A 26,109-nucleotide genomic window follows, 5' to 3' on the forward strand; every position below is an offset into this window, starting at 1 on the left:
TTTATTTTGTTCACTTGTTCACTAAGAAGGGCAGATGAATTTTAGAGAAGGATTAGGTCATTTCTCATATGAAAAAAACAAAAAACCAAAGAATATAAACCACATGCTTTTTGCCTCTGACAAATCCTGGAGACTTGATTCATGGGAGTCAAGTCACGCCCAATCAGAGCACTTTAGGGAGTGGCGGTGGGACAGGGTGGGGGTGGGATGGTTATTGCTATTATAATAATTCAGTGCAGATTCATGACTAATACCACGAAGACACAGCCACCCAATATGTGATTCATGAAGAAAAAGAAAGAGAAAGAATGGGAATCAAACTCAATGAACAGAGGAGAAAAAAATAATAATGAAATTTTACACAACGTTGTTGGGTTTTGTTGTGTTTCAGTGAAGAGTCTGCGTTGGTTTCTATCTGTTTTGTTTGTTTTTTTGTGTTAGGGTAACTGTACGGGCAGGCGCCTCTCTCTCGCTCTCGTTCGCTCTCTCTCTTTCTCTCTCTCTCTCTCACTTGCGTCCGAGAGGCTAGCAAAAGGCAATTACCAGTTAACTGATCAGCAGGCAGGCTTGGGGCGGCTCGTCATTGGGTGAAGAGTTCAGAGGTCAGAAGGTCATGTGTTAGTTGCCGGTGGCGGCTAGGTGGTTAGAAACAAAAACAAAACAAAAAATAAAAAACAAACAAACAGAAAAAAAAGATAGAAAGGATATTAGTGTCAGCAAGAAGAGACTGGAATGACATCATTTTAACAATAAAATGAATGCAATCTCTTATGATGCCCCCTAAACCCACTGAAGGTATGAGATGATCCTCAGCTAATGTCACTATTATTATCATCGTGGTTGTTGTTATTATTACTACTCTGGTCATGACGTTTCTCTACATCATGATCCTCACCTCACCTCTAAGCCCCCACCCTGAATTAATGTTGCTAGGCGGTTTTAATCCAAGCGCAAAAACTGACCCCAAACCAGTAAACAGAAGCAAAGAGAAGACGGACAGACAGACAAACTAACAAAAGGAGAGAAAATAAATGAACAAAAAAAAATCTAGTGTTTTAGTGTATTTAAGGCTGGAGGTGCAAGTAACAAACAGTGTGATTAGTGTTAAGGAGGCTCTCATTAAACTGATGTTATGTGACTAGTGTTAAATTGTGCAATAAATTGATGAATCGATGCGTTACGATTCTCTCTCTCTCTTTATTTAGCAGTATGTTTTTATATAATATAAATATACACAAGAACCATAAATACATTTGATATAAAATGCTCAAATATAAAATGACAGTACCTCATGTACAACTAAAATATTTTTAAAAAATGTATTTTTAGCTTTATGCAGTATATTTTGCAATACACCGGAGAGGAAGGAGAAAAAAAATAAAAAAAGAAGAAGGAAACGCAAGCTACCTTAACGTATGTCTGTGCGTTTTTTTGTTCTGTTTTTTTTTTTTTTTTAAGTCGTCCATAGAAAAATAAAAACCAAAATAAGTTTTTTAAATTCAAGGTGAAATGTTGCCTGGTAGCAGCGCGGCTACTGATTTTTCTTTCCCTCACATGTAGAAATATTTTTCCTCTCATTTGCTCCTTTGTTCCATATGAACAGAGGAGAAAAATCATGTACGGGAACAGAGTTGCCCTAATGTTCGGCTCTCATCTCACGTCAGAGGAATGTCGTAATACACCTTTAACGAAGTTCTACCTGCCCTGGCTTCACAGCTGCAGTAACTATGGCTGCAAACAACTGGAGAAGCTGCTAAGGTCACGTTTGCCTGAGCTCTGATATATATTTACACACAGTCGTCACATACAAGGCCCTGTTGGAGAAAATGTTGGTAAACTTGGAATGAAAAAATAAAATCACCCAAACCCATAATTAAGGACAATTTCAGTGACTTGATCTTGAAGCTACATATTAAACATAAATTCAGATATTAACACAGCCACGTGATTTAAGAGGAAGTGGGACTGAAAAAGTCTGGTCTTGGCTAGTCTGATCCAATCAAATCCAAAGCCTTCATGTAGAGTCTGATCCAATCAAATCCAAAGCCTTGATTTATGCCAAAAATGTAACGCTCAAATCAACCTCTGGAAGGTTTTTTTTAAATTTCATTTAATTTCCAGTTCCGGCCTGCAGTCCAGATCAATCTCAACCAAACTAAGACTTTTGTATCTAAATGCCTAGACTCTAAATGAATAACTCATTCATGGGTCAAGAATAGATGAGAAAAAAAAAAGAACAAAAAAAAAAAACACGTTACTTTCTGTTTGTTTAAGATTCAAGCACATTATCAATTTGCACTTCTTGTTTTTATTGCATCATTCCCAAGTTTACCAAGTTTTCTGACAACAGGTTTGCATATTTGAATATATTTAAGTACTAGATGTAAACAAATGTGCATACCACAATCAACCATTTAGCTGGTGTGTGGAAGTATGGGATTGAAAAGGGGGAGTGGTAGTGGGGGAAGGGGGTGGAGAAACAAGGAGAAAAATATATATATATATGTATATAGATGTATACCAATACACACAATATACAAAACCCAACTAAGGCATAGGGGCATAATAGGCAATAATAGTCATTGAAATGCATCAGTCAATAGCAGAGTGTAACTAATAGACTAAACTGACCTCTGTCAGTGGTCACAATCCTTTGGTAAGGATGGACCCGCGCGTCATGCCGTCTCACTTTAGTAGCCATTGCACCTAGATTGTAACAGGTCCACAAGGTTAGAAACCATTCACTTTGAGGGAGGGAAAAACAGTCATTCTTTTACAGTAATAACATTCACATTTTAGCCATTATCATTAGAATGCTTGGATATTACAACAGTACATATAATAGCAACTCAATACAGGCTATAGCACATGTACACACAGCAAACATATCTCTTTAGAGTAGAAAAAAATGCAGTAGAAAAAAATAACTTTTTTTTTTCATTTAATTTCTTTCTTTCTTTCTTTCTTTCCTGGTATTTAAAAAAATGCATAACTTAAGGTAATAAAAATTCCACAGTGCTCAGAGTTTTATGAAGGACTCTTTGAAAAGAGGGCAGCTAAAGGGTTCAGGCTCCTGGGCTGTCTGGGAAAACATATATAATGTGATTCTTCCTGTGGGATCCAGAGAGGGATGGAGGGAAATCTGTCTCCTTATTTTGAAAGGTGGAGAAAATTCAATACACTCTGATGGTAATTGAACGGTGCCAGACACCACCTGCCTCTCTGCCTCTTCTCCTTCATTCTCTCTTTTCTCTCTCTCACCATTTCTCTCCGGGTCAATCCCTTCAAAGCGACAGGGGCTGTCGTTTACCTCTAATGTTTGTCACAAATGATTTCTTCCTGCTACGCTACGTCTGACAGAGACTCAGGTGTGTGACGCCCACTAAGAGCTCACGTTCATATGCAGGAGTGTTGAATTTTTAAAAAAAAAGAAGAGATAGGATTTCATCTTATAAATAAAGGTGTTTTAGCTGATTACTGCAGAGTCATCTACACTACTCTGAAGCAGCAGGTGGACTGAGTTACTTCCACGTTCTCTACAAAAGCCAACTGTGGCTGGATACAGTAGTTCATGCAGCCCAGGCCAAGTGCATGAGCATGTGCGAAGATGAGAGCGAGTGTTTTCCACGGGCCCAGTGTGTAGCTGAAGGCACCAATCGATAGTGTGAGTAAATAAAATGCACTAAGCTGGTGTAACCCTGCGAGTTAGAGAGAGAGAAAAGCCAGTCAGCTGCTGCTGTCTTTTCTACACACGACTCCCACAGGCAGCTGAGAGTTCACGGGTCAGTTCAAATCACGGTCCTGTCTGCTGCTGCTGCTGCTGCTGCTGCTGAAAATGTTGTGGAAAACGTTAGATGGGATTTTTTTTTTCTTAAATAAATGTCCCCCAAAACGTGACAGACAAAGGCCACTTAATTTTTGAACACGTGGTCGGGGTCAGAGTTTACTCTGTGTTCTTTTTCAGATGATCATTGGTCTCTTTGGTAGCAGACGTATAGAGCTTAAAGCACCATTGAGAGTGAATCACAGTATTTCCATCTTTATACTGAACCAAAGTCCTGATGCTGTCGAAGCTAAAGGAACATCAGGCACTAGTTTTACTGAGCTGGAGTTAAAGGGTGTTGGAACTAAGACACTGGCAAAAGGGAAGAAGAAGACGAAAGGGGAAGACTGGAGGAATTTAATGAACATCCCCAGTGGGGGTGAGAGAGGGACTATCTACCAGCATCAAGGGCTGCCTGCGGAGAACAGCGCAGAGAAATTATTTCAAAAGCTGCAGAAATCCGAAGGGATCTGCCGCCAGACTGAATATGCCTGCAGGCCAGTGCATGAAAGGGTGAGAGAGCAGGCGGCGTATACGCTATAAGGAGTGTTTCAGTCCGCGTGCCTGATTTCACACTGAGCTCAGTCCTTATAATATAAACCTTGCAGGAAAAAAGGGCAATATCAACCTGAGAGCATAGCTGTTTGGCAGGAGCATAACTACAAGAGTGAAGTGACCTGGTCCTAAATCATAAAGAGAACCCTCTGACAGCCTGGCCTTCACAACATTGTTCTGTCCCTCTTTTGCTGTTTTAACACAGTGTCCATATAAGCCACAAACTGCAGCTGGTCAGCACAATAACCACCAGCTTCCCCGGGACTTCCACCCCTCAGTTTGTTTTCATCCTCAGGTGGACACGACATATTTACCTTTAAACAAGTCCTGACTGTGGCTCATGGTAGCCGCGTCCAGAACCCCAATTCCGGGGTAAAACAAGCTGCCCTCCTGTCCAGGCTGGCTAAAGCTGGCCATTGTACCGACTGCACCCATGCTCCCCCAGGCTCTCTTACCTAGAACCCCACTGTGCTCGATGGGGTACTCCAGCAGGGAGGTGGGTGCCAGGGCGTATGGGTACTCATATGGCGTGGTGTAGATGAGCCCACCGTCCGGTGTGGGAGGCACCAGCGTGGGTGTGCCGTTAGGCAACATGGCAGCCATCTGAGTGGGCCGGATGAGGTTCATGATGGGAGCCCCAGCCGGTGTTTGGGGTCGGAGTCCCGGAGGAGGCAACACCTGGCCCGTGGGGGCCGCTATGAGGCGGGGACCCTGAGCGGCTGCTGCCGCCGCTGCAAGAGAGAACGCAAGGGTGGCCGCCATAAGCAAGAAAGTGGAGGACAGGAGGAGAAGAGAGAGAGAGAGAGAGAGGAAGAGGACGAGAGACAAAAGTGAAGTGTTTTGGATCATAATCACAGATGAGCAGTGAAGGTGAAAATATAAAGAAGGAAACAGAAAGCAGGGGGGCAGAAAGTGGCAAAAGGGGAGGGGAGGAACAAAAGGGAAAATTAGTCCATGCAATGATCATGGTGGTGAACCACAGAAGCCAACATATCTTGCAAAGAAAAAAAAAACATAGCAAAATAAAATAAAAACAATCCCTCACACCAAAACACAACAAAGCACAAATGCTGCCGTCTTCCCGATGCATTCAGGGCAAACCAATCACCACAGTAGCTACACATTCATCTAGTAGAGATGGTAAAGTGGAGGGAAACACGCCGACAGAAGGAGAGCAGTGTATCCACTCCATCAGGAGCAGGATACAAAGAAGCAGGATTCAAATTGATGAAACTATTGAACTGGACATGGAGGTCACTGCGTTTGAAGTGAATTCAAATATTGTTGCTTCACTACAAACTCAGTGTTCTATGACAGTTCAATAATTTACAAGTGCAAGTTAAAAAAGCACCGTGGTGGTGGCAGTGGTGAGGTTCTTCATACCATGTGGGCTGGTGTTGAACACCAAATGATGCTCAGAATTAATTTGTCACTGTATCAACTACATTATGAAGAAATCGGAATCACATGAAATTATCTGGTTTTTTTTCGACCAATTGGGCTGATTAACTTCATCCCAAACCCAGATGGGATTATGCATTTAGACAGGGCACATCTGTGAAGGAGCAGGAGCTGTGATTGTGTGAACTGATGACCAACATGCAGAACTGAGCACAGCGATATGTGGAAGGCTTAAAGTCTGCCAGGAGCAATTGATTCTAGATGGCAAGGTCATGGGTTGAAGGAGGGAGGGATGAGGAACACGGAGAACAGAATGGAAGGAAGTCGTCCCGCTCATGGACGAGAAGGAGTCAGCTAGTGGTCAGAGATATGGAGGTACATCAACACAGAAACTGTGACTATTCACGTAGTAAAGGATGATTAACAATATTAGTCGATAAAATACAATGATATATCAAGGCCATGTGGTTAAACTAGCAGTTGTTTACAGTACATTGCTAAATGGAGTACACGAAGTGTGGCCTAATGGAGTACTAAAGGAGAATCACTTACGCGCCTTGATGTTATTGTCTCTGTAGGTCCCGTTGAGAATTGCCAGCTCCATTAGCTGCATCTTCTTCAAGTTGTCCTCTCCCTCTGCCTACAGAAAAATAAACACACGCACACATTTAGCATCGAAGAATATTTAGACACACATTAAAAACCAGGTTTCACACAGACGTACTGTTGGAGTGAGCAGCCTTTTCAATGGATTTCCAAAGAGCTTTGATACAAATCATCAAGTGTCTCCATAGTTTCTATTTAATTACAAAATGTGTTGGTTTTAAAAAGGTACTTCAAGATTGTTTCAATCTTGGATTTGTACAGGCCAGTCAGTAACATTTATTTTAATTTCATGAATTCAAAATAATATATTAATTCTATATTAATTAAATCTCTTTAATAAAAGGGTACCTCTGCCTTATGATAAGATAAGAAAAGTGTGTTCCCAGAGTGGGGGAAATCTCAGAAAAAAACATTAGCACAATTACAATCACAATTAATTAACCAATTAATTGAACTGCAGACCATTTAACAGTGGGTTAGTCGGCACGTCACCGGTAGACTGACTGGAGGACGAAACAAGGTATCGCTATAGGCAGATACTTCAAGTTGCAGTATTAGTCTCAACTGCAGACCAGCCCATGTCGAACACTGTGATCTGCATAAAACTTTTGAAATCCTACGTAATGTTTGTGAAGGGCTATCAATCCTGCCTGCACCTTACTACGCTAGCAATGTTATTAGAAAGACGATTCAAAAAGCTAAATCACCTGAGTATGACATGTCATTTGTTCTCCCCAAGCACTGGTTGGACTGGGAGCAGAGACACAGATATGAAGATAAATTTAAGTGCTACTGTAATGGCAGAGTGCCTTGTTGTCAGAGCCATCCTGACAGAGACATTAAATGTGGGAATACATATTCATAATCTATATCAAAATGATAATTACTGTAATTTTCCCAGCTCCCTGGTGCGCAATCAAATGCACAATAAGCGCCCTGGCTAATGTCACTCTTGCCAATTAATGTTTGGATAAATAAATACAAAAGCAGCAGCCACTGTCATTATTGCCAAATTAGGAGGCTGAAATTATTCACAGAAAGCAATTAAGACGGTGTCCCTCCTCCTGCCTGCACCCTCCCAAACGCCATTTCCCCTGAAGCGACAGAGTCGCTCAATAACCATGACAACGCAAAAGCCCTTGTGATTTTGCAGGTTTTACATCATCATTTAAGGAGGTCCTGGAGTGAATTACTCCCACAACTTAAGGGTGGCAAAGTCTTCTCTAATGTCCATGTCCACTCCAAAGTGGACGATTGATTTCGTGCATTGTGCTGCTAAATCGGTACAAATGCACGTGCGTTAACGCCTGTGTTTTGCATCTGTATTTAAACACATTATCGGGTTGTTAGAGCGGGAAGGCAGACAGAAAAAAAAACAACTCTGTGTCTTCTTTCTCTCTGCAAAATGTGACCTAGAGAGAGAGAGAGAGAGAGAGAGAGAGAGAGAAAGAGAGAGAGACAGAGAGAGAGAGAGACAGAGAGAGACAGAGAGAGACAGAGAGAGAGAGAGAGAATGGGGGAAAAGAACGAGGACTCAGACTTAAGTCTTCCCAGGAGACTCCTCTTCAACACAGTGGCAAAGAGAAGAGAAAGTGTTGGGTTAAGCGAGAGAAAAGTGACAGAGGCTGGTCTCCCTTCACTAAATATAAGACAGTGGCCTCAGAACAGTCGCAGTATTCCACTGTGTATGTGTGTGCAGTGTTTAGTGTACTGCAGAGCTGCCAATTAACCCAACCACGGAATTCTGGTTCTCCTCCATTATTTGCACACCGCTGTATCTTCTTTTCCTCTAATGGGGGGAACTCTTAAAACTTAAAGTTTTTCCAAGCTACGGTATCATAGGGAAAGGGACACACACACAAAAATGCCAGAATGCAGAAAATACTGATGCAACCAACATGAGTCACAATTTCTCGCTTATGAATCTTTGATTATATGGATGGGGAATCTCAAGTGAGAAACGTGTTTAATGTGGTCCAAGACACCGATGCTAAACATTTTTTTCTCTCATCATCACAGTAACGTATTATTAATTAATAACAGGCTCGGTTGCTAAAAATAGCCTAGTAACGTATAGTCTCCGTGACTCTGCTAACCTCCGCTTCAGAGGAACGGGTTTGGGAAGAAAAACTAGCTGGTTTTCCGGATCTGGACGTTTGAGATGGACTAAAAGACCAGATGCTGCTCGTAACATCAGAGCGCCTCAGTAAAACTATTACATGCAACACATGTTTTTTTGGGTTAAAACCATTTACCAAATTTTGCATAAAATGCTCATTTGTATAATAAATATCAGCACCTAACCTACAAATACCAGGATATAAATACAGGACCTTGTGGCCCTGCCCTGGAATACAGGCTTTGTGTATCACTGCAGTACTTTTGTGAAAGAAATTCAAAATCTGGGTCAGTGTGTTTTTTTCCCTCTGGATAAAAGTGGGACCCGGAGCTGGGGGTGTTTTTTTCCCTCTGGATAAAAGTGGAACCTAGAGCTGGATCCTTTAAGGACTTCAGCCACAAATCACAGAGTTCAACAGAATCCCCCTTCTCTCCATCTCTCTTTTTTTAAAAGAAGTGTTAGCTTTAGAGATTTTTATTCAAACTTTTGGTTTGCCTAATATGTTTGATGATTAAAAACTTTTGAAATAATAAAATCTGTCTTAGAAGTTTTTGACCCACTTGTCTAAATACTAATTTAAACCCATGTTGGCTTTATTTGGTCCAAATGCTATGTCTCAATGTCAAGCTACATTTACAACATAGCTAGAAATAATTGTGATTACTGTTTGGTGTTTTTGTTCTGCTGCTAAATTCTCTGCTTGTGCTTTTTAAAAAACAAATCAGTTGGTTAGGCAAGCGTGACATTTCACTTAACATGCAGCCTTAACTCCTTTAGACATAGCAGGTTAATTGAATGTCTCCTAGGTCAATGAGGAACACGAGGAAGTCGACCAACTACGATAACGAGGGAGAAAAGAAACACTAATCGGGTGCTGCACTTCACGTAAAAACACTTGTCCACATGGATGAACAAGGCGTCAAATAACTGCCTTTAACACCTGAGTGTGTTCAGTAAAGAGTATTGAATCCCATTTTTCATTGTTAGCTTCACCACTTTAGTCTCTGTGTTCCTCCTTAGTTTCTTACAACACAGATTAAATCAGTGCGTGTCCTGGACAACCTCCCATGATGGGGAGAGAAACAAAAAAAAAAGAGCAAAACAAACAAACAACAACAACTGCTAAAAAGTACTAATGACTCACACAAATCAAAACAGCTGCTTCCCATCCCTCCCTCTCTGCATGGTGTTCCAAACACTGTGTCAGTGGTTCTCTGGAAGTGGGCCAAGCCAACTTGCTAAGCAAAACACTATCCATTCTGCAGAAATTTTACCTGTCACAAGCTTTTCCTATCACACAGCCTGGAGTCTCCCAAGCAGAGGGAGATAATCAGAGGTGCACAACCCACTTCTCAAAAAAAAAGGAAGAAAAAAAAAATCGTACCATTACAACTCAATCTCACCTTACAACACAGATTAACCTCACGCCCACGGAGAAACACGACGATGGCAATCACTCGGTTCGTGAATTTGGTTTTTGAGAAACAAACCAAGGGCCAAAAAAACTTCTGTAAACTTAGTTGGCCGTGTGTAGAGCACCATTTTTTTTTTAAATCAAATTAATCACAAGGTAGCCTCATATAAATCATGAGTTAATACAATTGTAATATATCGTAATTAATCACAATTAGGATTGTGATTAATTACAATTAGGCTACGTAAATTGTTATTCCTAAATATATCATGATTAATTGTGATTAATTACAATTAGGCTAGGTAAATTGTTATTCCTAAATAATAAATGATGTAATCATAAATATGCAAATAATGTACATATTTTGCGTTGGTAGATTTTAGTCATGCAACAATAACTGAGTATAAGACACATTTGTTTACTGCTAGAATCAGAAAATAAGCTGCACTTTATATTCTGTGTTATCTGTTATTGTAAGAAAAAAAAGATAAAAACAAGACACTTGGCAGCAGAGGACAAATGCATGGTGGGATATAAATGTTAAAGTCGCCTGTGTGTTTTGGTGTGAGCTGGTGGATGATGATGATGATGGATTGGCGGGGTTGCGAGGGTTAAATCGGCACGCGGGAAGAGGGGTGTCACCATCCATCCAACTCTGCAGCCACGGCAGAGAGGCTGAGGATGAGAAAGGCACCAAAATAGAGGGCAGCGAGAGGGGAAGAGCACAGATGCCACTGTGATGAGGAGGTGTGTGTGTGTGTGAAATGTGCAGCAGTTTCATCTGCGTTCTAATACGTTTCAACTCTAAAACCTCAGGACGATAATTTCTGATTTACATCTAACACAGAATCAACAAATCCTCTGGAGCAACATTTGCCTGTTTTCTTTGCTCTTTGTTCTTTCTCGTGCTCCGTGAACGTTTGTTAAGTATTTACAACTCGGCTTTGATCAACAAAGAACGGCAAAGAATATTAGAGCTGTAGAATCAAGAACAGATGATTAGTGTCGTGTCTTGTTAACTGTGTATTTTCTACAGACTCCTCGGTGAGAGACGCCACCCACCATAAAACGATGTTACACATTACTAGGACCGTGTGTGTGTGTATGTGTGTGTGTGTGTGTGTGTCTCCATAATGAAGTAGCTGCAGGAATCCCCAGGAGAGGAATAGCTGCTGGATTACGCAGCACACGGAGAGGAACGGGACTGAGGAAGTTTTCTGTTATCATCCACGACATGCACGCGTGCGTGACACAAACACTCACACACACGCTCTGTGTCCATCACTGAGAAAGCCACTCAATAAAACTGCTCTATCCAGAAGAATCAAATTCAATCAATGAGGCCTATTTGTGAAATCAGCGGAGCGGTAAAAGCTATCAGGGAAGAGCAAGACAGGGGGTGTAGGAAGAGGAAGGAGGGAAGAAGGATGACGGGGCTCCAGACAGGTGGGGCTCGAGGGGCTCCACTGGCCGACTCACCACCACGCCATCAGGTATGTGAGATCGGTATCTCTTCAAGTCAAATTCCTCGTATGTGCTTAGATACTTGAGCAATAAAGCTGACGTTGACTCTGATGCACGACTGTCCTGACAACATAACGGTGTATCTACCAGCACACCGTCAAAAACTCAACAGAACAGAAAACTGTGAAAATCTTGTGAGGGTGATCAGCCTTTTACATTAGGTGAGAATGGGGTGAAAATAAAGGTCAATGGTCTTGAACCACAGTCCTTCAGAGGAGCGACGCAGAGGTAACGCAGCCCTGACCTTAGGGACGTTATTTTAAAGTGTTGAAGTAGAACCGAAATGAAACAATTAATGGCCGTGTTGTTGACCTCTGACTAACATTCCATTTTCTCTCCCTCTAATGGGTGGTAGAAAAAAACAGCAGGGCGAACACACACCTGTCTATTTCTAGTAGGTTCACCCACATTAGAACAATCACAGTTATAATCTAAGACGTCAGTGTTAAACCGGCATCAACACAAATGCCCCAGTACTACATCTTTTTATTTTCAGGAATCCTTCCTAAAAGGATATAAATACAAAAATATAGAAAGAAAAAAAGGTTCTTTAGAGGAACTACAAATAGGAAAGCGTGACCGAACAAGCTGCTGGACCGATGGAGAGACAGAGTCGGGAGGAAGAAAGTGAAAGCGAGTGAATATGAGAGCGGAGCAGACAGACAATGTAGTGAACACCAATTTGTCTGTTCCCTGATGGGCTGACACTGGCTTAGGCCTGCTTTCATTCCTTGGCCTCACTGTCAGTCATCACAAGCTATTACACACACCCATACACACTGTAGACACACACATTCACACACTGTAGGCCTGAGCAGGCCCAGGGTCAGGCTAACTCCAAACTACTCCATTTACCTCAGCAGTAAACACAGACTACACTGTCAGCCTCCTGGGACACGAGCAGAGGGAGAGTGTGTTGAACTGAGAAGGAGGAGGAGGAGGAGGAGGAGGAAGGCAGAGGGAAAACTTAGTGTGTGGAAGGAGGTGGTGGAGGGGGAGCCTCAGGCAGAGAGGAGATGAGTTGATGTAGAGGGGTGGAACTGTAGTGGCAGCAGCTGGCTTTTCTCCTGTTACCCTCCCTCTCTTTACACCATTTTGGTTCCCACCCAAGCCCCAGCATCTGGAGGAGAATGATTACGCCGGCGCTGCTGCCAACACGACTTATCAACAACTCCATACTCCTGAGGAGCGTGCACACACATGTGTGTGTGGAGATGATGCAGAGAAGGAGAGGGAGCAGGCCGTTGTATCGAATGTGAAGACATCTTCACAATAACTACATGACAAGTGTGGTAAGTTGATTCAAGTCCACAGAAACACACCTGGAAGCTGCTGGATTTGGGGAAATAAATGAAAACACAAGCACAGCAAGACCTGATTCCCATGTTTACACGGACGAGAGCAGCAAAGTAAACACCAGCTCCACACACACACTGCAAAAACTTGTAGTCATCGTAACATTCAGCCAACACCTCTGAATGTTTGTCTTTTACAGAAAATAGAGTTTTAACCTTTTTACACCTTCTGTGGTTTCCTTGGTTTCATAGTTATTTAACTTATATGCAATCAATTCTTAATCATTTATGTTATTTTACACTTTAAGTATAAAATAAACCTCTTTGAAAACGAGGGCCAATAGACCCTGTTTGCATAAAAGTATCACTAATACAAATAGAAGCAGAAATTCAACCTGGGGTCAGAATGACTGGGTTTTGTAAAACCCCTCTGGTCAAAAACCCGTACGACACCCATACAATACTGTATTTCTTCTTTTTTCTGATTCACTGCTGCATCTGCACAACCAATTTTCTCCCTCGGTTTTTCACGAAAATATGTGCCAAAGGAATCAGGCCACAACGATATTTTCTCCCTCCCCCCTCCAAGAATCTTACAGTGCAATCTCCTGCAACCCCTCATTCTGCCCCGACTGTCTCCAATCTGCACAATAACCTACTAAAACCTCTTGATTCCTCCTTTACTGATTCGCTCGCATTGCGACAGCTCTGTTAGCAACACGGGCCATTAGTCATGCCACCAACACAGTTGCTCATTAGCATAAGAAGGCAGTGACTCCGCTCCTGTCAGATTATTACAAATACAGGACGGCCGCTCCGCCCCATTACTGTCAATCACACGGCCTACTGAGACAAAGTTTAAGGTGGCAGATTAAAAAAGTCAAGAACTCCTCCTAAGCTCAGAGGAAGAGGGTTCAGTTTTTCAGGTTCTTTTTTACTTTCCACTGCGAGGAGAAAAAAACAATGTCCCTGACTAAGATCATTTCCAGTAGTAGATGAGAAAAGCTGTGCGGGAAATACTGAGTGATCTTGTTTACCCTTGGAAACTGGGCTGATATTCCATGTAGTGTAACAGCATTAGGGGTGGATTAAACTTCATATACAGTAAATACCCTACAAATACACAGAGATTTAAGAAGATGATTTAGATACGTTATTAAAGCTGGTTGGCATGCACCGGCTTTCAGAGTCACGTAAGAGGTCATCAGTAGTTTGTGGTGATGGACAAACAGCTGGCCGTGGCCCTTTTGACCAATTCCTCTAGAATTAAATTTATACTTAAAAATGGAAACTTTGAAAACTCATCATAAAGGATACACAGGATACGCAGGTCTCTCTCTGTTTCATTTACATCATTCACTCCTCATTACCACTTTTCACTTTTTCATTCCATTCTTTTCCTTTCCCTCTTTTTATCCCTCGCTTCACCAGGCGGCCAGACGATGCATTGTTCTGTCGCTGCAATCCTTTAATGCCATCCAATCGAGCAGGGAATATCTTAAAGGGATTTGGCCAGGATTGATTTAGGGGGCTTTAAATAGTGCTAGAGGATTTGCATCAGATTCAGATATCATGACTCAGAGCAGATCACTGGAGTCCTCTCCTAACCTAATATCCAAGTATCACGGCAGAGATTTGGGATTTGAACCTGGGAGTCGTTGAATGGACAAGGAAAGCATCGACTTGGAAACCTTGCTCACGGACATTAAATTCCAAATAGTCGACTCATGTGCAAATGCATTTCCCCTTTAAATTATTTTCTTGCTGTACATTTGTGCCAGAAAATGTGGAAAAGTGGCAGAATTGAGGACAGAGATCACGTTTCTGTTGTTCCATTTCAATTACACTTTGCTGTTCCACAATGTTGCATCTAAAGCGTTGCAAGTAAATAACAAAAAAAAAAAAAAAAAAAAATACTGCACACTGTCTCAAAGGGCAGTAAAAAGTGAAATTAATTATTGATTGTATGGCGTGCCATAGAAAACAACAGTGTATAATGTGAAAAATGAATTCCTTCTGTTTACTTTCAAGGCAACTTATGGAACAGGGTTGGGAGTCAAAACTTTTTCTAAGAGAAAACAGATTTTCTCAACAGTGTAAACATTTCACATCACCAAAGAGAGAGAAAAAAAAACCCTGACAAGTCTGAGTCTGAACTATCTCACAGAGCTTTGTGACGCGGTGCAGCTCTATGGGACGTGGTTCTGATGCATTAATGAAAAGAATTCTGTATATTTTAGTGTGTTTGTGCTACAGATGGTATATGTTTTAGTCCCTGGCACATCAACAACACTACCATTCCCAGAGTGTTTCTTGAAAAGACAATTACACCTTGTAAAAAAAAGTCAGCGGATGGTGAAAACATCACTTCAAACAAACAAACAAATGTCATAAATTAAAGGGAGATGAAAAGAGTTGTTTTTCATAAGGGAATATGTGGAAAGAACAAATAAAAACACCATGGGTTCAGAGTTGGCCACATGAAGTCAGAATAATGGGAAGTGACTTGAATGATGACGGGAAAAGTGAGTCATCACACACTTGGAGCTGAATGTGAGCGGCAGCCTCTTGGACCCTTTAAATGCCGGCCTCTCTACAAGCTAATTCTCCAGCCCAACACACTGGGACCGTTCTGTTTCAACTCTATTTCTCAGTGTGTATTCGCTACATCACAGATTCTGATGTTTGGCCCTGGTATGGCCTCAGGGGAAGTTCATGGCTGCGAGTGAACAACGTACAAAGCGTTGAGTTTATATATTCAAAAAGACAAAGTGACCTGCATGTGAACAAATGAAAACGCTCATACACATAAGGATGCTTGTGTTTTCCATCACTTCTGTGTAAGTAGATTAAATGTAGCATCAAAGGGAGGCGGACAGATTGGCCTGGGGGCTGTGTGGTCCCTCTCCTCACTATTGGAGGACCAGGGCAGATTAAAACTGCCCAAGCCTTCAGAGCCTGCCTTGTTCCACGCCTCCTCATCCTTGTGTAGTGTATTAGGATACTTCAAATAACCCACGGGAGAAGCCAAGCACAACCAGGTGGATTAGGAAGGAGGTTATTTCACAAGGATGTGAGAGACCTTTGTGGTCAGGGAGGGGGTGCATGTGTATACGTGTCAAACAAAACTGAAGGGACACTACAAACACCAGGCTCTGTTTTATAAGTGAAGCAGAGGCCCTGTGTTCATAGAATAGAACTTCACTAGGGGTTATGAGTGTTTGGAAAAAAAAAAAAAGAAAGATCTATGAATCAGATAAAAGAACAAAGAGGATTCTCGTTGAACAAAAATAGTCAGAGAGATTAATTAGCAACAGGAAGATGGTTCAACAAAGAACCATTTGTTGGGGAGAAACCACAAGTTATAGCAGATTGAGGTCAGTGTTTGGATGAGTTATTAAGAAGATAAAAATAATTTCATTTGTCTGGCAATGGAGGGAATCTGCAGGAGCGTGCTGACATGTGTCAGGTTTGGTCTAATTAAGACAAACCCTAGTGGCTACTTTCAAAATGAAATTCCAATTCAGAAGCACCAGGACCTCTTAAGAACAGAGTGAAACTTTTTAACAACACATGCTCCAAACAAGGAAGCGATGCCACTTCACAAGTTGGTGACGGTCACATTGGTGAATACCAATATATGTAGACCATATATATAGAAAAAATAATCTATACACATACTATGTAGACCATATATATAGAAAAAATACACATATTCTAGTATTAAGTCTATGTTAATCAGTGTCCAATTTTTACGATCATGTCATAAGTAGAGAAAACCATTCCTCCATTTCTATTCATACATCCGACATTTTAAATGCAGTGTTGTCTTCTTCAGAGGTGTGCCAAGTGAGCAGATACGGCCCACAATCTTTGACCTGCTCCTGGTCTCTGTGGTCCTCTCCTTTAAACATAATGACAACAGACCATCTGTCACAGTCAGACCGGCCATTTGGAAAAAGTCTCGCTGCATCAGTGGGCAGGTAAACTTTTAAAGAAATCTTTTAAGATTTCATTATCCATCGCAGGCACGCACTGGTAGTTTGTGATGCTGGCATTTAGGATGAGAATAAAAACATGGGTGAGATAACGTTAAATCCTGAAGATCAATGTTATATCCCATAACTGATCAGTGATTAGTCACTGTTGCAAATATATTCAATTCCTGTCCATTGATGGAGCAGAAAAACAACACTAAGATATTAGAGCATTCTGGGTTTTTTTGTCTCCCAATTGTTATTCTCAGTAGATTGATCAATGACTGAGAAATACAATGAATGGAAAAAAGAGGTGAGAAAGGAGATGAAAGTTGACATTCAGCGCAAATGTTATTGCAATCTGAATCTTTTTCTTCCCCCTTGGATTGTTCACCCATTCTAGTGGCTGCGTCTGTGAGCAGCCTACAGATGAGGGGAACACAACAGAGGGAGGAATTCAAAGACACAGCGTCTCTTTCTTCCCTCTCCTGGCATTTCTCAAACACTTACCACCGCTTTGACTTTGAATGAATTCTTATACATACGAGAAAAAAAAAATCTACATAAAACTACATTGCATTACATTACACACAGAGTGTAAAAAATGACATATTTAATGCCTTTCTGGACTGAGAACAATGTAAGTAGGCCTGCTTTGATTTCTGTGCCAGGTCCAGGGAAGGTTGCCAGGATAAGGCAGGTTGTTCCCTTTAGGGGAGCTGTTTCTGTAGGGTCACATCCACCTGTCTCTCTGCTGGAAGAGGCACAGAGATGGAGATGAGAATGAATGGGCAGATGGGGATGGGGGTAGTTCCTGAGGGTGGTTTAATGTTTTAAATGTGTCTGTGTGTGAGCTATTTCTACTTATGTAATTATATATATATATATATATATATATATATATATATATATATATATATATAAAGAGAAGTACTTCTCTTACAAAAGTAGAGCATTTTTACCACCATAACTATTAACTATGTCCTAAGACAGCGGCAGTGGCTGGGAATAGGACTGAAGTGTTTGATTAATGTTTTTTAAAACACTGTAATTCCTAACCAACTCTGTTTCTCATTGAAACAGAGTTTCAATTAACCCATAGAAAAGTGGGCTGTTGGCTGAGGAGAGAGGAACGCTGACATGGTCTCAGATACTAACCAATGAAATGGACACTGATCGTTATTGGCAGAGACACATTGTTGGTTTTTTGTTGTGAGACTATTCAAATGGTCCATTTCATTTCCCTACTTATCACCTGAAGATCATTAATCAGACGTGAGGGAGGTAATTATCCTAAAAGTATTATCAAAGTGTAAATAGTGTGATGATGTCAGGTGAGATAATGCTGAGACTTTGAGGCTGTGAAGGACATGAGGAGTGGAGTTCACCGTCGGCCCGTCTGCGTCCCGGACATAACAACAGCACAACAGCAGTCAAAGTGAAGCCGGCTGATACAGTCTTGCTGTCTCAAGCAGAGGTCACCATGTCAAGGAAGCCAATTAAAAAGATGATTAACATTCATGAGGCAGATGCAGTGTCTACGTGCAGGTGGCGTGCTTTACCCGTTCTCTCTCTCTCTCTTGTGCGCAGGCACCCACAATTAAAATGGAGGCAATGAACAGAGCAGTTCAGCCTGTTGCAGTGGCAGTGTCCTGGGAGGTGAAGATCAGGAGGTTAATATGATCTAATTCAGCTTCTTCATTAGCCTGATGAAGCTGATAACAACCCACAGGGAAGAGAAGGCTTCGAGGCAGACCCAAAGCATCTATACCTGCTGCCTCTGGTGTTTCCAAGTCTATATAATGAGCTGACTGGTGCCTTGAGAAAACCCACTCTTTTGTCTTTCAATATATTTGCGTTGACACTGTATAAAGACATACATGTCGTACAGAATGACACAGTTAACGTTGTACAAATCAAAGGCTGTTCAATTATTAATTCACCTGAGCCGCGCGTCTTTGATGACCAATACACATGACGTGATTACAGAATTTGGCCAAAACCAACCATTAAATGCTCTCAGTAACCAACACTGTCCTCACAAATGAAATATATCTGGAGTCTGGATTTGGTTGAAAAAGAAACATTGTTTCTTTCGAGAATTTGTTACTGTGTTCTCCTTAGTTTGGACAATCCAACTTAATATTCTTCTAAACTGTTTTAAGACTATTTGTTGTAGGTTGTAGGTGTTGATGTACATGATGAAGCTGAAGCGGGTAAAGAATCATGTTTTTTGTAAAAGCTGTGGAATTTCTCATCAAATTTGACTTTGTCAGCTCTTTGTGGACCACAGATTTACACCAGGATGCAAAAAGAAAATGGAAAAAAATCCAACTACACGTGACCCTAGTCAGGATTACTTTATTTAATCGTGAGAATTGACTACTAGTTCATGCTTAATCGTGAGAATTGACTACTAGTTCACATTCATGCAAATATGATTAGTTCTCCACAGAGACTATTTACAGGACATTAGTTATTATTATTACCTGAGCAACTTCAATAGCCAAATAAACACCATTATTAAGTGTCATATCTGCATTTGTAATGGGTGTGTATGATGCTCTGTTACACTAAAATTCTGTTCCCAAATGAAACGTAAGTGACTTCCCACAGTGTGTGACCGGGAATTTGCACATTTAATGTAATTGAACAACTGTAGCCCTAATGCCTGTTGCACAGCATTGCATCACTCGAGCAATCAGTCATCAGGCTGAGGAGACGACGTACGCAGTTGTACATGGAAATGGCTGCATATCAGGCATGGCAGTGGATGGAAAAGGATGGGAGGGGCCAGTCGATTAGGAGTAAGTAAGAGGAGAATGGTAGTTAATGGGGAGACCCAAAAAAAAAAAAAATAAACACCCTTAATTGGAGAGGCACACATGGATGGATGCAGCCAGATGGTGTTTTGTACTCATTTGTCATACACTGATGACAAAGAGAAAGGAGGGAGCAAGCAAGAAAAATGGAAAGAAAAAAAAAAAAACCAAACAAAAAGCCGGCTAGCTTTTATCGATTGCAAAGTTGGTACAGAACTAGAACAGACACTGTTTAAATCTGGCTCTGCTTGTTCTACATCATCTTTCCTCTCATCTTCCAAGTGGTTCTGATTGTACTGCGATTGTAGCGCTCTGCCAGGCCGGATGCATACTAGCAAGTGCAGACACAACACCCCACAGATTGCCAAACTTGGCTTTCAATAAGGCCCATCTGTCTGGTTTATTTTATTTATTTATTTATTACAAAAAATACCTACACTATACGCTATACGGAAAAGTGAGAGAGGGAGAGAGTGAGGAAAACCATTGAGGGGTAGAGAGATGGAAACTCAAGAGAGAAAGAGACGGAAACTAGGACAAAGTGTCATAAGGTTTGCCCAAAAGAGAAATCTAGTCAATGGCTAAAAAGATTGCATCAAGGTTGGTGAGCAGAACATGGCAACTGATGTCTTTCTTTTTTGCTTTGGCTGCCAAAATATTTGTCAAAGCAGAAAAAAGGAGAGCACGAAACAAAACCCATATTTTGGTATCTTGGTTTTCATGGACCAAAACTGAAGAAAAATGTTTGAATCACAACAAGAGATTGTTGGGACTGGGCCAGAACTAGAAATAACTCGCTGCAAATGTTGCTTTGCACTGCGTCAGATTAGTGCAGTGCTCGGCATGCCTTGGAGTTCCTTTGATATAGTGAAACCCCATCATTTTTATAATGATAAATTTCATAACTTTGCAGCAGCCCAAACACTAACACTTCAAAGGTCAAAGTCATTGTAATCTGATGGCCGCCTCACACTGGAAGGATTTAAAAAAAAAAAATGTTAGAGAAAGAAAAATAGCCAACGACTTTGCCGGCTAAGAAAAGTACTCCTTGATTTATGTGAAAAAGAAATACTGCTCCTGTGTGTCAGCACTAGTGTCCAGAAGCTAAATGTAAACAAGTTAAGCTCTGACATGTTTATATTAAGGGAAGCATCTTAAGGGTGAGCTGAGGACAAGGCCTGTGTCTGGTCTCAGATGGCCTTGTCCAATTGTCTGCCTGTCTGTCATTTTCCCCCATTAGCTCTTCAAAGGTGCTGTGACCTGAGAGGACAAATGAGAATTTATTATATCCACAACATTGTCCAGTGCATGCACCTGTCACTCACACTCACATTAATGAGCACATGGGCATAACGCACAGACGGACACGTCCACCAGCACACAGTATGGCCTGTCATGAATCTCACGTTTGTCAGAGTGTTCCTACTGGAAGTAGAGGGCTGCGGCTGCAGGGTGGCCATCGGGCAAAGATTTAAAAGACTGCTAGAGTTCAAATGTTAAAAAAAAAAGAAATGCTCAGCCATTGGCTAAAATAATACATACAGGTGGAAAAAGGTTTACGAGGTCCTTGACTGACGGTGTTTCATGGTCATGTCGCAATCTGTGGCTAAAATAATACATACAGGTGGAAATAGGTTTACGAGGTCCTTGACTGATGGTGTTTCATGGTCATGTTGCAATCTGCCATGGATTTATTAATAAAGTCTTGTTCCATCATTTCAATGTATGTGTTTAAATTATTATCTATTAACTATTATTGCACAGGAACTAGTTTTTCAAGCGAAGCAAACAGAAGGAGGCTTTGTTTACATTTGCCGGTTTTACGCCACATATTGAATTTCATTACGGTTCCCAGGCCCAAGTCAGACTCTTCTGATGTCTCTATGTCCTAGATTATGATGTTACCGTAATATAGGTACGTATGTACAGTATGAGCTTATGGTAAAAAAAATCAAGTTAAATCGCATTGTAGGAACGAAACTCCAACGGAAGTCGAGGAACTCGCTGTATTATGCTAATCGTTAAGCACTAAAATAATGCAAAAATAAACAAAAATCAACATGCATGCAGCACAGTTGTACAGCATATACACTACTCTTTCAAAGTTGACCTGGGTCTGCTGTCAATCAACAGTCAGTAGTTTCTCTAACACACACACACACACACGCACAAACGAGTCACTGCTGCCGTACAGCCAGACTGGAGACAGAAACAGGAAGTAGGATGAGGCAGGTTTATGCATTCAGCTCTGGAAGCATCTGAGTGAAGGTTAGCTGAAGTGCAGTGGGCCTCTACAGCATGGTTTCTTTTGAGGGGCCTTAACAGGAGGGCTCCAAGGGATAAGGAGTGTGTTTTGGTCGGTGCGTCTGTCTATGTGCATGCATGTGGAAACCTTTTTTTTTTTCGTGAGATTGCATGTGTGTAAATGTGTGTATTATAGAGCGCCGGTGTGTGCCGGTGTGTGCTGGTGTGTGCGTATGAAGGTTAGGATCAGCGGAGTAAATCCACACTTGAAAGGCTGGCTCAATCAAACTCTCCCACCCATCTCTCCCGGCCTCCCTCTGTCTCTCTCATCTCCACCGTGTTCTTCAGCTCCAAGTTCATTCAGAGTTGAAGAGTTCATAGCACTGGGTATAAATGAGAGCTACACAGGGCAAAGAGGAACAAGTGTTCATATTTAACATTTAACAACCCGTTGCCATTGTCTAGTTGTTAATCAATGCCATGAGTATGATGAAGTGTAAACTGGGTCGACCTAAAATATTCAACAAAGACTTAAACTTCAGTCTTTTTTTATTGTCGACATTTAAAACACTGAAATTAAACAGTTTGAATAACTCCACTGGGATTTAGACCAAGTAACTATTTAGTCAAATAACTAAGACCGAAACAAAAATGGCTGTTAAAATGAATACTGGTATAGTGAAACTATTGACCTTGACTACATTACAGTCTATTCATGGATTCAATTATTTTGCATCCCAAAATGAACAAAGAAGCACAGTGAAGAAAACTGCATGTCTAAGTACATGTATCTAAGTTGGTTTTGTTTTAGTTCATATTCGAAGTGAACTGGACTGATACCTGATACTGCTCTGTGTCTACAGTTGGCCTTTTTGCGTCACGGCGTATTTATCTTTTCTGGTGAAACACAGGGTTTTCAATGGGATCACAGAGTCTAATTTACCGTGAGTTCACCACATGATTATTTGGAAGGCTGTTCATAGCTGTCATTGCAAACCTTTTAATTTAGCTTCATCAACACACACTCAACCACATAACCAGAGGTTGTTCTTCTCCTTTATTTATGTCTGACGCTTGGATTTCAGAGACAAGCACAGTGAATTTTTTGAGAATTTAACTTCAGCCTCCAGTTTTTTGAGAAAAATGTTGTTTTTAATTAATATTTACGAGACAATGCTTTGTGTTCAGACCACTGTGTGCTGTGCTATGTCCATTTCTGAATATGTTTTGGTTCAGCACAGTGGTCATGACCCAAAATGATGAACAGATAAAAATATTGTAGACAAGTTCGTCTAACTTTACATGTGATCATGGAAAATAAAATGCACTAAAAATGTCTTTGAGGTTGCAAGAAACTATTAATGCCAATATGGGGTCACAAGCCAAAAAATGTTTAGCAGATTAAAGACATCAGGCAGGGTCTTAAAAAAGGTTACGAGGATTTGACTAATAAATGTGTCTGTCAATTATTTTATGAATTAACCCAGGGACGATGATTTCTCAAGAAATCAGATTACTTATCGGTTCATTTGATCAAGCTAAAACAGACAATTTTGTGATGAGTGTGATTTTCATTAGATTTAAATTAACAAAGATGCTTTGCTTAAAGGAAAAGTTGCCTCCCGTGACTGCAATGGGCCATTAATGCCATAAAAATCTCATCTTTGAATTTAGAGTAGGCTGAAACGTGTGAGCCAGACTTCATTAGGTTCTCAAAAAGGCTAAGAGCTGATTTCTTCTGATACAAAAAAGAGGATCTCCTATCTAACTACCTACAGGTTTCTTATACAGACCCAGCAGATCACATCTAATACCCTCATTAGGCTGTGAAATTAAGAAAACTAATTAATTGCAGAGAGCTGTCAGGACTAAAACAAGACGAGGGAAAATTATGAGAGAATTCACACAGAGACGTGAAACATTCCTGCACTCGGAAACCATCGTTAGGAATAACAAACGAGACTGAACCAGGTCCAAGTCTTCCACGGGACACAGAGAATGGCTGTACTAGGTCTTACTGAAGTAATTCAGAAGAACAGAACATCACAAATCAGTACTGTGGACCATATCAGCCTATAGTTTCATCTGTCGTCTGAGAAATCTGAGATTGTGTTCTTTTTTTATACACATTGAGTTTTTTAATCATCCTACTATTATTATTTTTCTGATTTGACTTTATATATAGATATAGGGTATACATTAACACATGTACATTGTATTAGCTGCACTACAAAACATCTGGTTTCCTCTTGAAGATATGCAAAACAAGTACCATTTCTTCTCAGTATTTTTACATCTGCCAATATATTACAATTTACCAACGAAGGCATATAATACTGTGTAATATTGCATGCCTGCTGCTCTCGTGTTTGTTGATGACCAAACCCTGTGGATTGCCATCTGACCACAAATCACTATGATCACCTGTTTCTGCTCACCACATCACTACAGCCATCTCACAGAAATTGCAAATCGTCTGCCAAAACCAACAGGCTGATATCACCGTTTGCACAGTAAACCAGGAAGCTAAAGCTGGCGGCGGTGGATGTCATGCAGTGACATCAACTGCCACCGCGTGCCCAAAAGGTCCTGCTGTGGTGCATATAACACGAATGAACATGATCAAATACTCACAGCAGGTACGAGGAGCTTCTTGACCTCCTCTACTGCTCTCCTCATCTTGATCTCAGCCCTGGCCTGTGTGTCTTCCACTGTAATCAGGACATGGAGGTCTTCATTTAGGTGTTCCCAGTTTGGCTTCCCTCTGTTTTGCTCCTCCTGGAAAGGAAGGGAAAGAATGAGACAGATAGTGAGGGAATGTAACAATGTGGGCGTGCTGTATTACACACGCTTTAATATATCACATAAAACAAAGGGAAGCTTAAGGAAAAGGCCCAGGGGATTATATGAAGAGGTCAGTGGAGAGGGAATGACAGGAATAACCCTTTAGTCGTATATTTAGCACCAACTATGAAAGCTTCCTTTATTAGGCACTTAGATTCACAGAGGAAAATTTGACACCTTTTCAGCAGCAAGTATAGTTCACTGTGGCTGTATGAGGTGACATGTTTGACCACCTTTAAGAGTTCATTATAATCTACAGTAGCCCAGCTCTATAACGAGGGCTAGAATCTGACGATATCATACGTATCACTATATATGGGAAACAATAAAGTATAACTATAGGTCAAAAGTTTAAATGCAACACAATAATGAACCAGCATCATAATTATTTGCATGTTAATTGTTAAAAAAAATGGAGAATGTCAGTGCATTGATATTTTTATTTCATTTAATTTAGTGTCCGACGCCCAAGATGTCTGACAAATACAGCTGGTGACTCCAGATAAACATGAACTGTCCCTACAGTGTTAAGTTAAATGAGAATAATTGAAGGTGATAGAGAACTGTGGATTGGGATCTTCCAGTGCACTTCTTCTTCTTATAAATACCCTCGGGCTCAGTGTCAAGGTGGACTAGTCTGTGCCTGTGTTTCCGACTCGCATTTGGGTTGACAATACTGTCTGCAGTAACAATAGCTCTCTGAGGAAGCTGGGGTTTTTTTTCTCTTCCTGAAAAGGCAGCACCAAAGCTCTCTCCAGGTCTCAGATCGTAGCAATAGAACTGAGTCATTGGCAAAATGAGCTGAAATGAAAAACCAACTGTGGCTGCTGAACAGGCTTTTAATGGTTTAAATGTGAAACATTTCAAGTTCTGAATTGAAGAGGCAGAGTTAACAAAAAGGCTTAACTTCATTTTAAAACATTCACATTATTTCCAGCATTTTGTCCAAAAAACATAACTACTATCTTGTGACCGTGGCTGCTTATTTGGAAAATTGGTAGAAACATTAGGGCGGGGCTGTTGACAGTGTGACGACCCAGAGCTCTTCAGGGTAGGCGCTACGTAAGGAAAAAGAAATGCTTGCGATTCGTCCAAGTGCCAACCATCAGTTCAGGTTTTAGAGAAGAGTGGATAATTCAAACAATAATATTAACAAAGTTAATTTGCGTCAGTTCTTTTTTATGCTTCACAAACCCCAGAGTATATGATGACTTTGGAGAACATAGGTCTTCAGCTGCATTTTCTAAAGACTTGTTCACAACTCAAATCTTTTGTGAGAGACGGGAATTATGCAGAGAAACAAAATATCAACTCAAATCTTTTGTGAGAGACGGGATTTATGCAGAGAAAAAAAAACAAATATGACAGGTGCTGTACTAGACAGAAAATGTGCTTTAACATTAAGAATAACTATTTTTTTGCATTTTCTTTTTATCCTGCGCAACACTGAGACCAATGTAAAAAGCTTTTGAAGTTTGCATCCTG

General features: G+C 40.9%; 1 protein-coding gene across 6 annotated transcripts in view; it reads right to left on the bottom strand.

Moving 5' to 3' along the window:
- Positions 1-123: 123 nt before the first annotated feature.
- qkia (QKI, KH domain containing, RNA binding a) overlaps positions 124-26,109 on the bottom strand; it is a 66,699-nt gene continuing 40,713 nt past the window's right edge. The window contains exons 4-8 of one of the 6 annotated variants that reach the window (XM_008309843.3): positions 24,415-24,558; positions 6,332-6,419; positions 4,693-5,133; positions 2,632-2,706; positions 124-635 (exon numbers count right to left, since the gene is read on the bottom strand). In XM_008309843.3, the coding sequence (XP_008308065.1) occupies positions 619-635; positions 2,632-2,706; positions 4,693-5,133; positions 6,332-6,419; positions 24,415-24,558 (765 nt within the window). In that variant the 3' untranslated portion in view covers positions 124-618. Of the gene's footprint in view, positions 636-2,121; positions 2,707-4,692; positions 5,134-6,331; positions 6,420-24,414; positions 24,559-26,109 lie in introns of those variants that run through there. The other 5 variants (XM_025063156.1, XM_008309851.3, XM_017034819.2 and 2 more) reach the window with 5 other exon arrangements.

Source organism: Cynoglossus semilaevis, chromosome 1 (genome assembly GCF_000523025.1).
Source record: "Cynoglossus semilaevis isolate Cse_v1.0 chromosome 1, Cse_v1.0, whole genome shotgun sequence".
NCBI classification, from domain to species: domain Eukaryota; kingdom Metazoa; phylum Chordata; class Actinopteri; order Pleuronectiformes; family Cynoglossidae; genus Cynoglossus; species Cynoglossus semilaevis.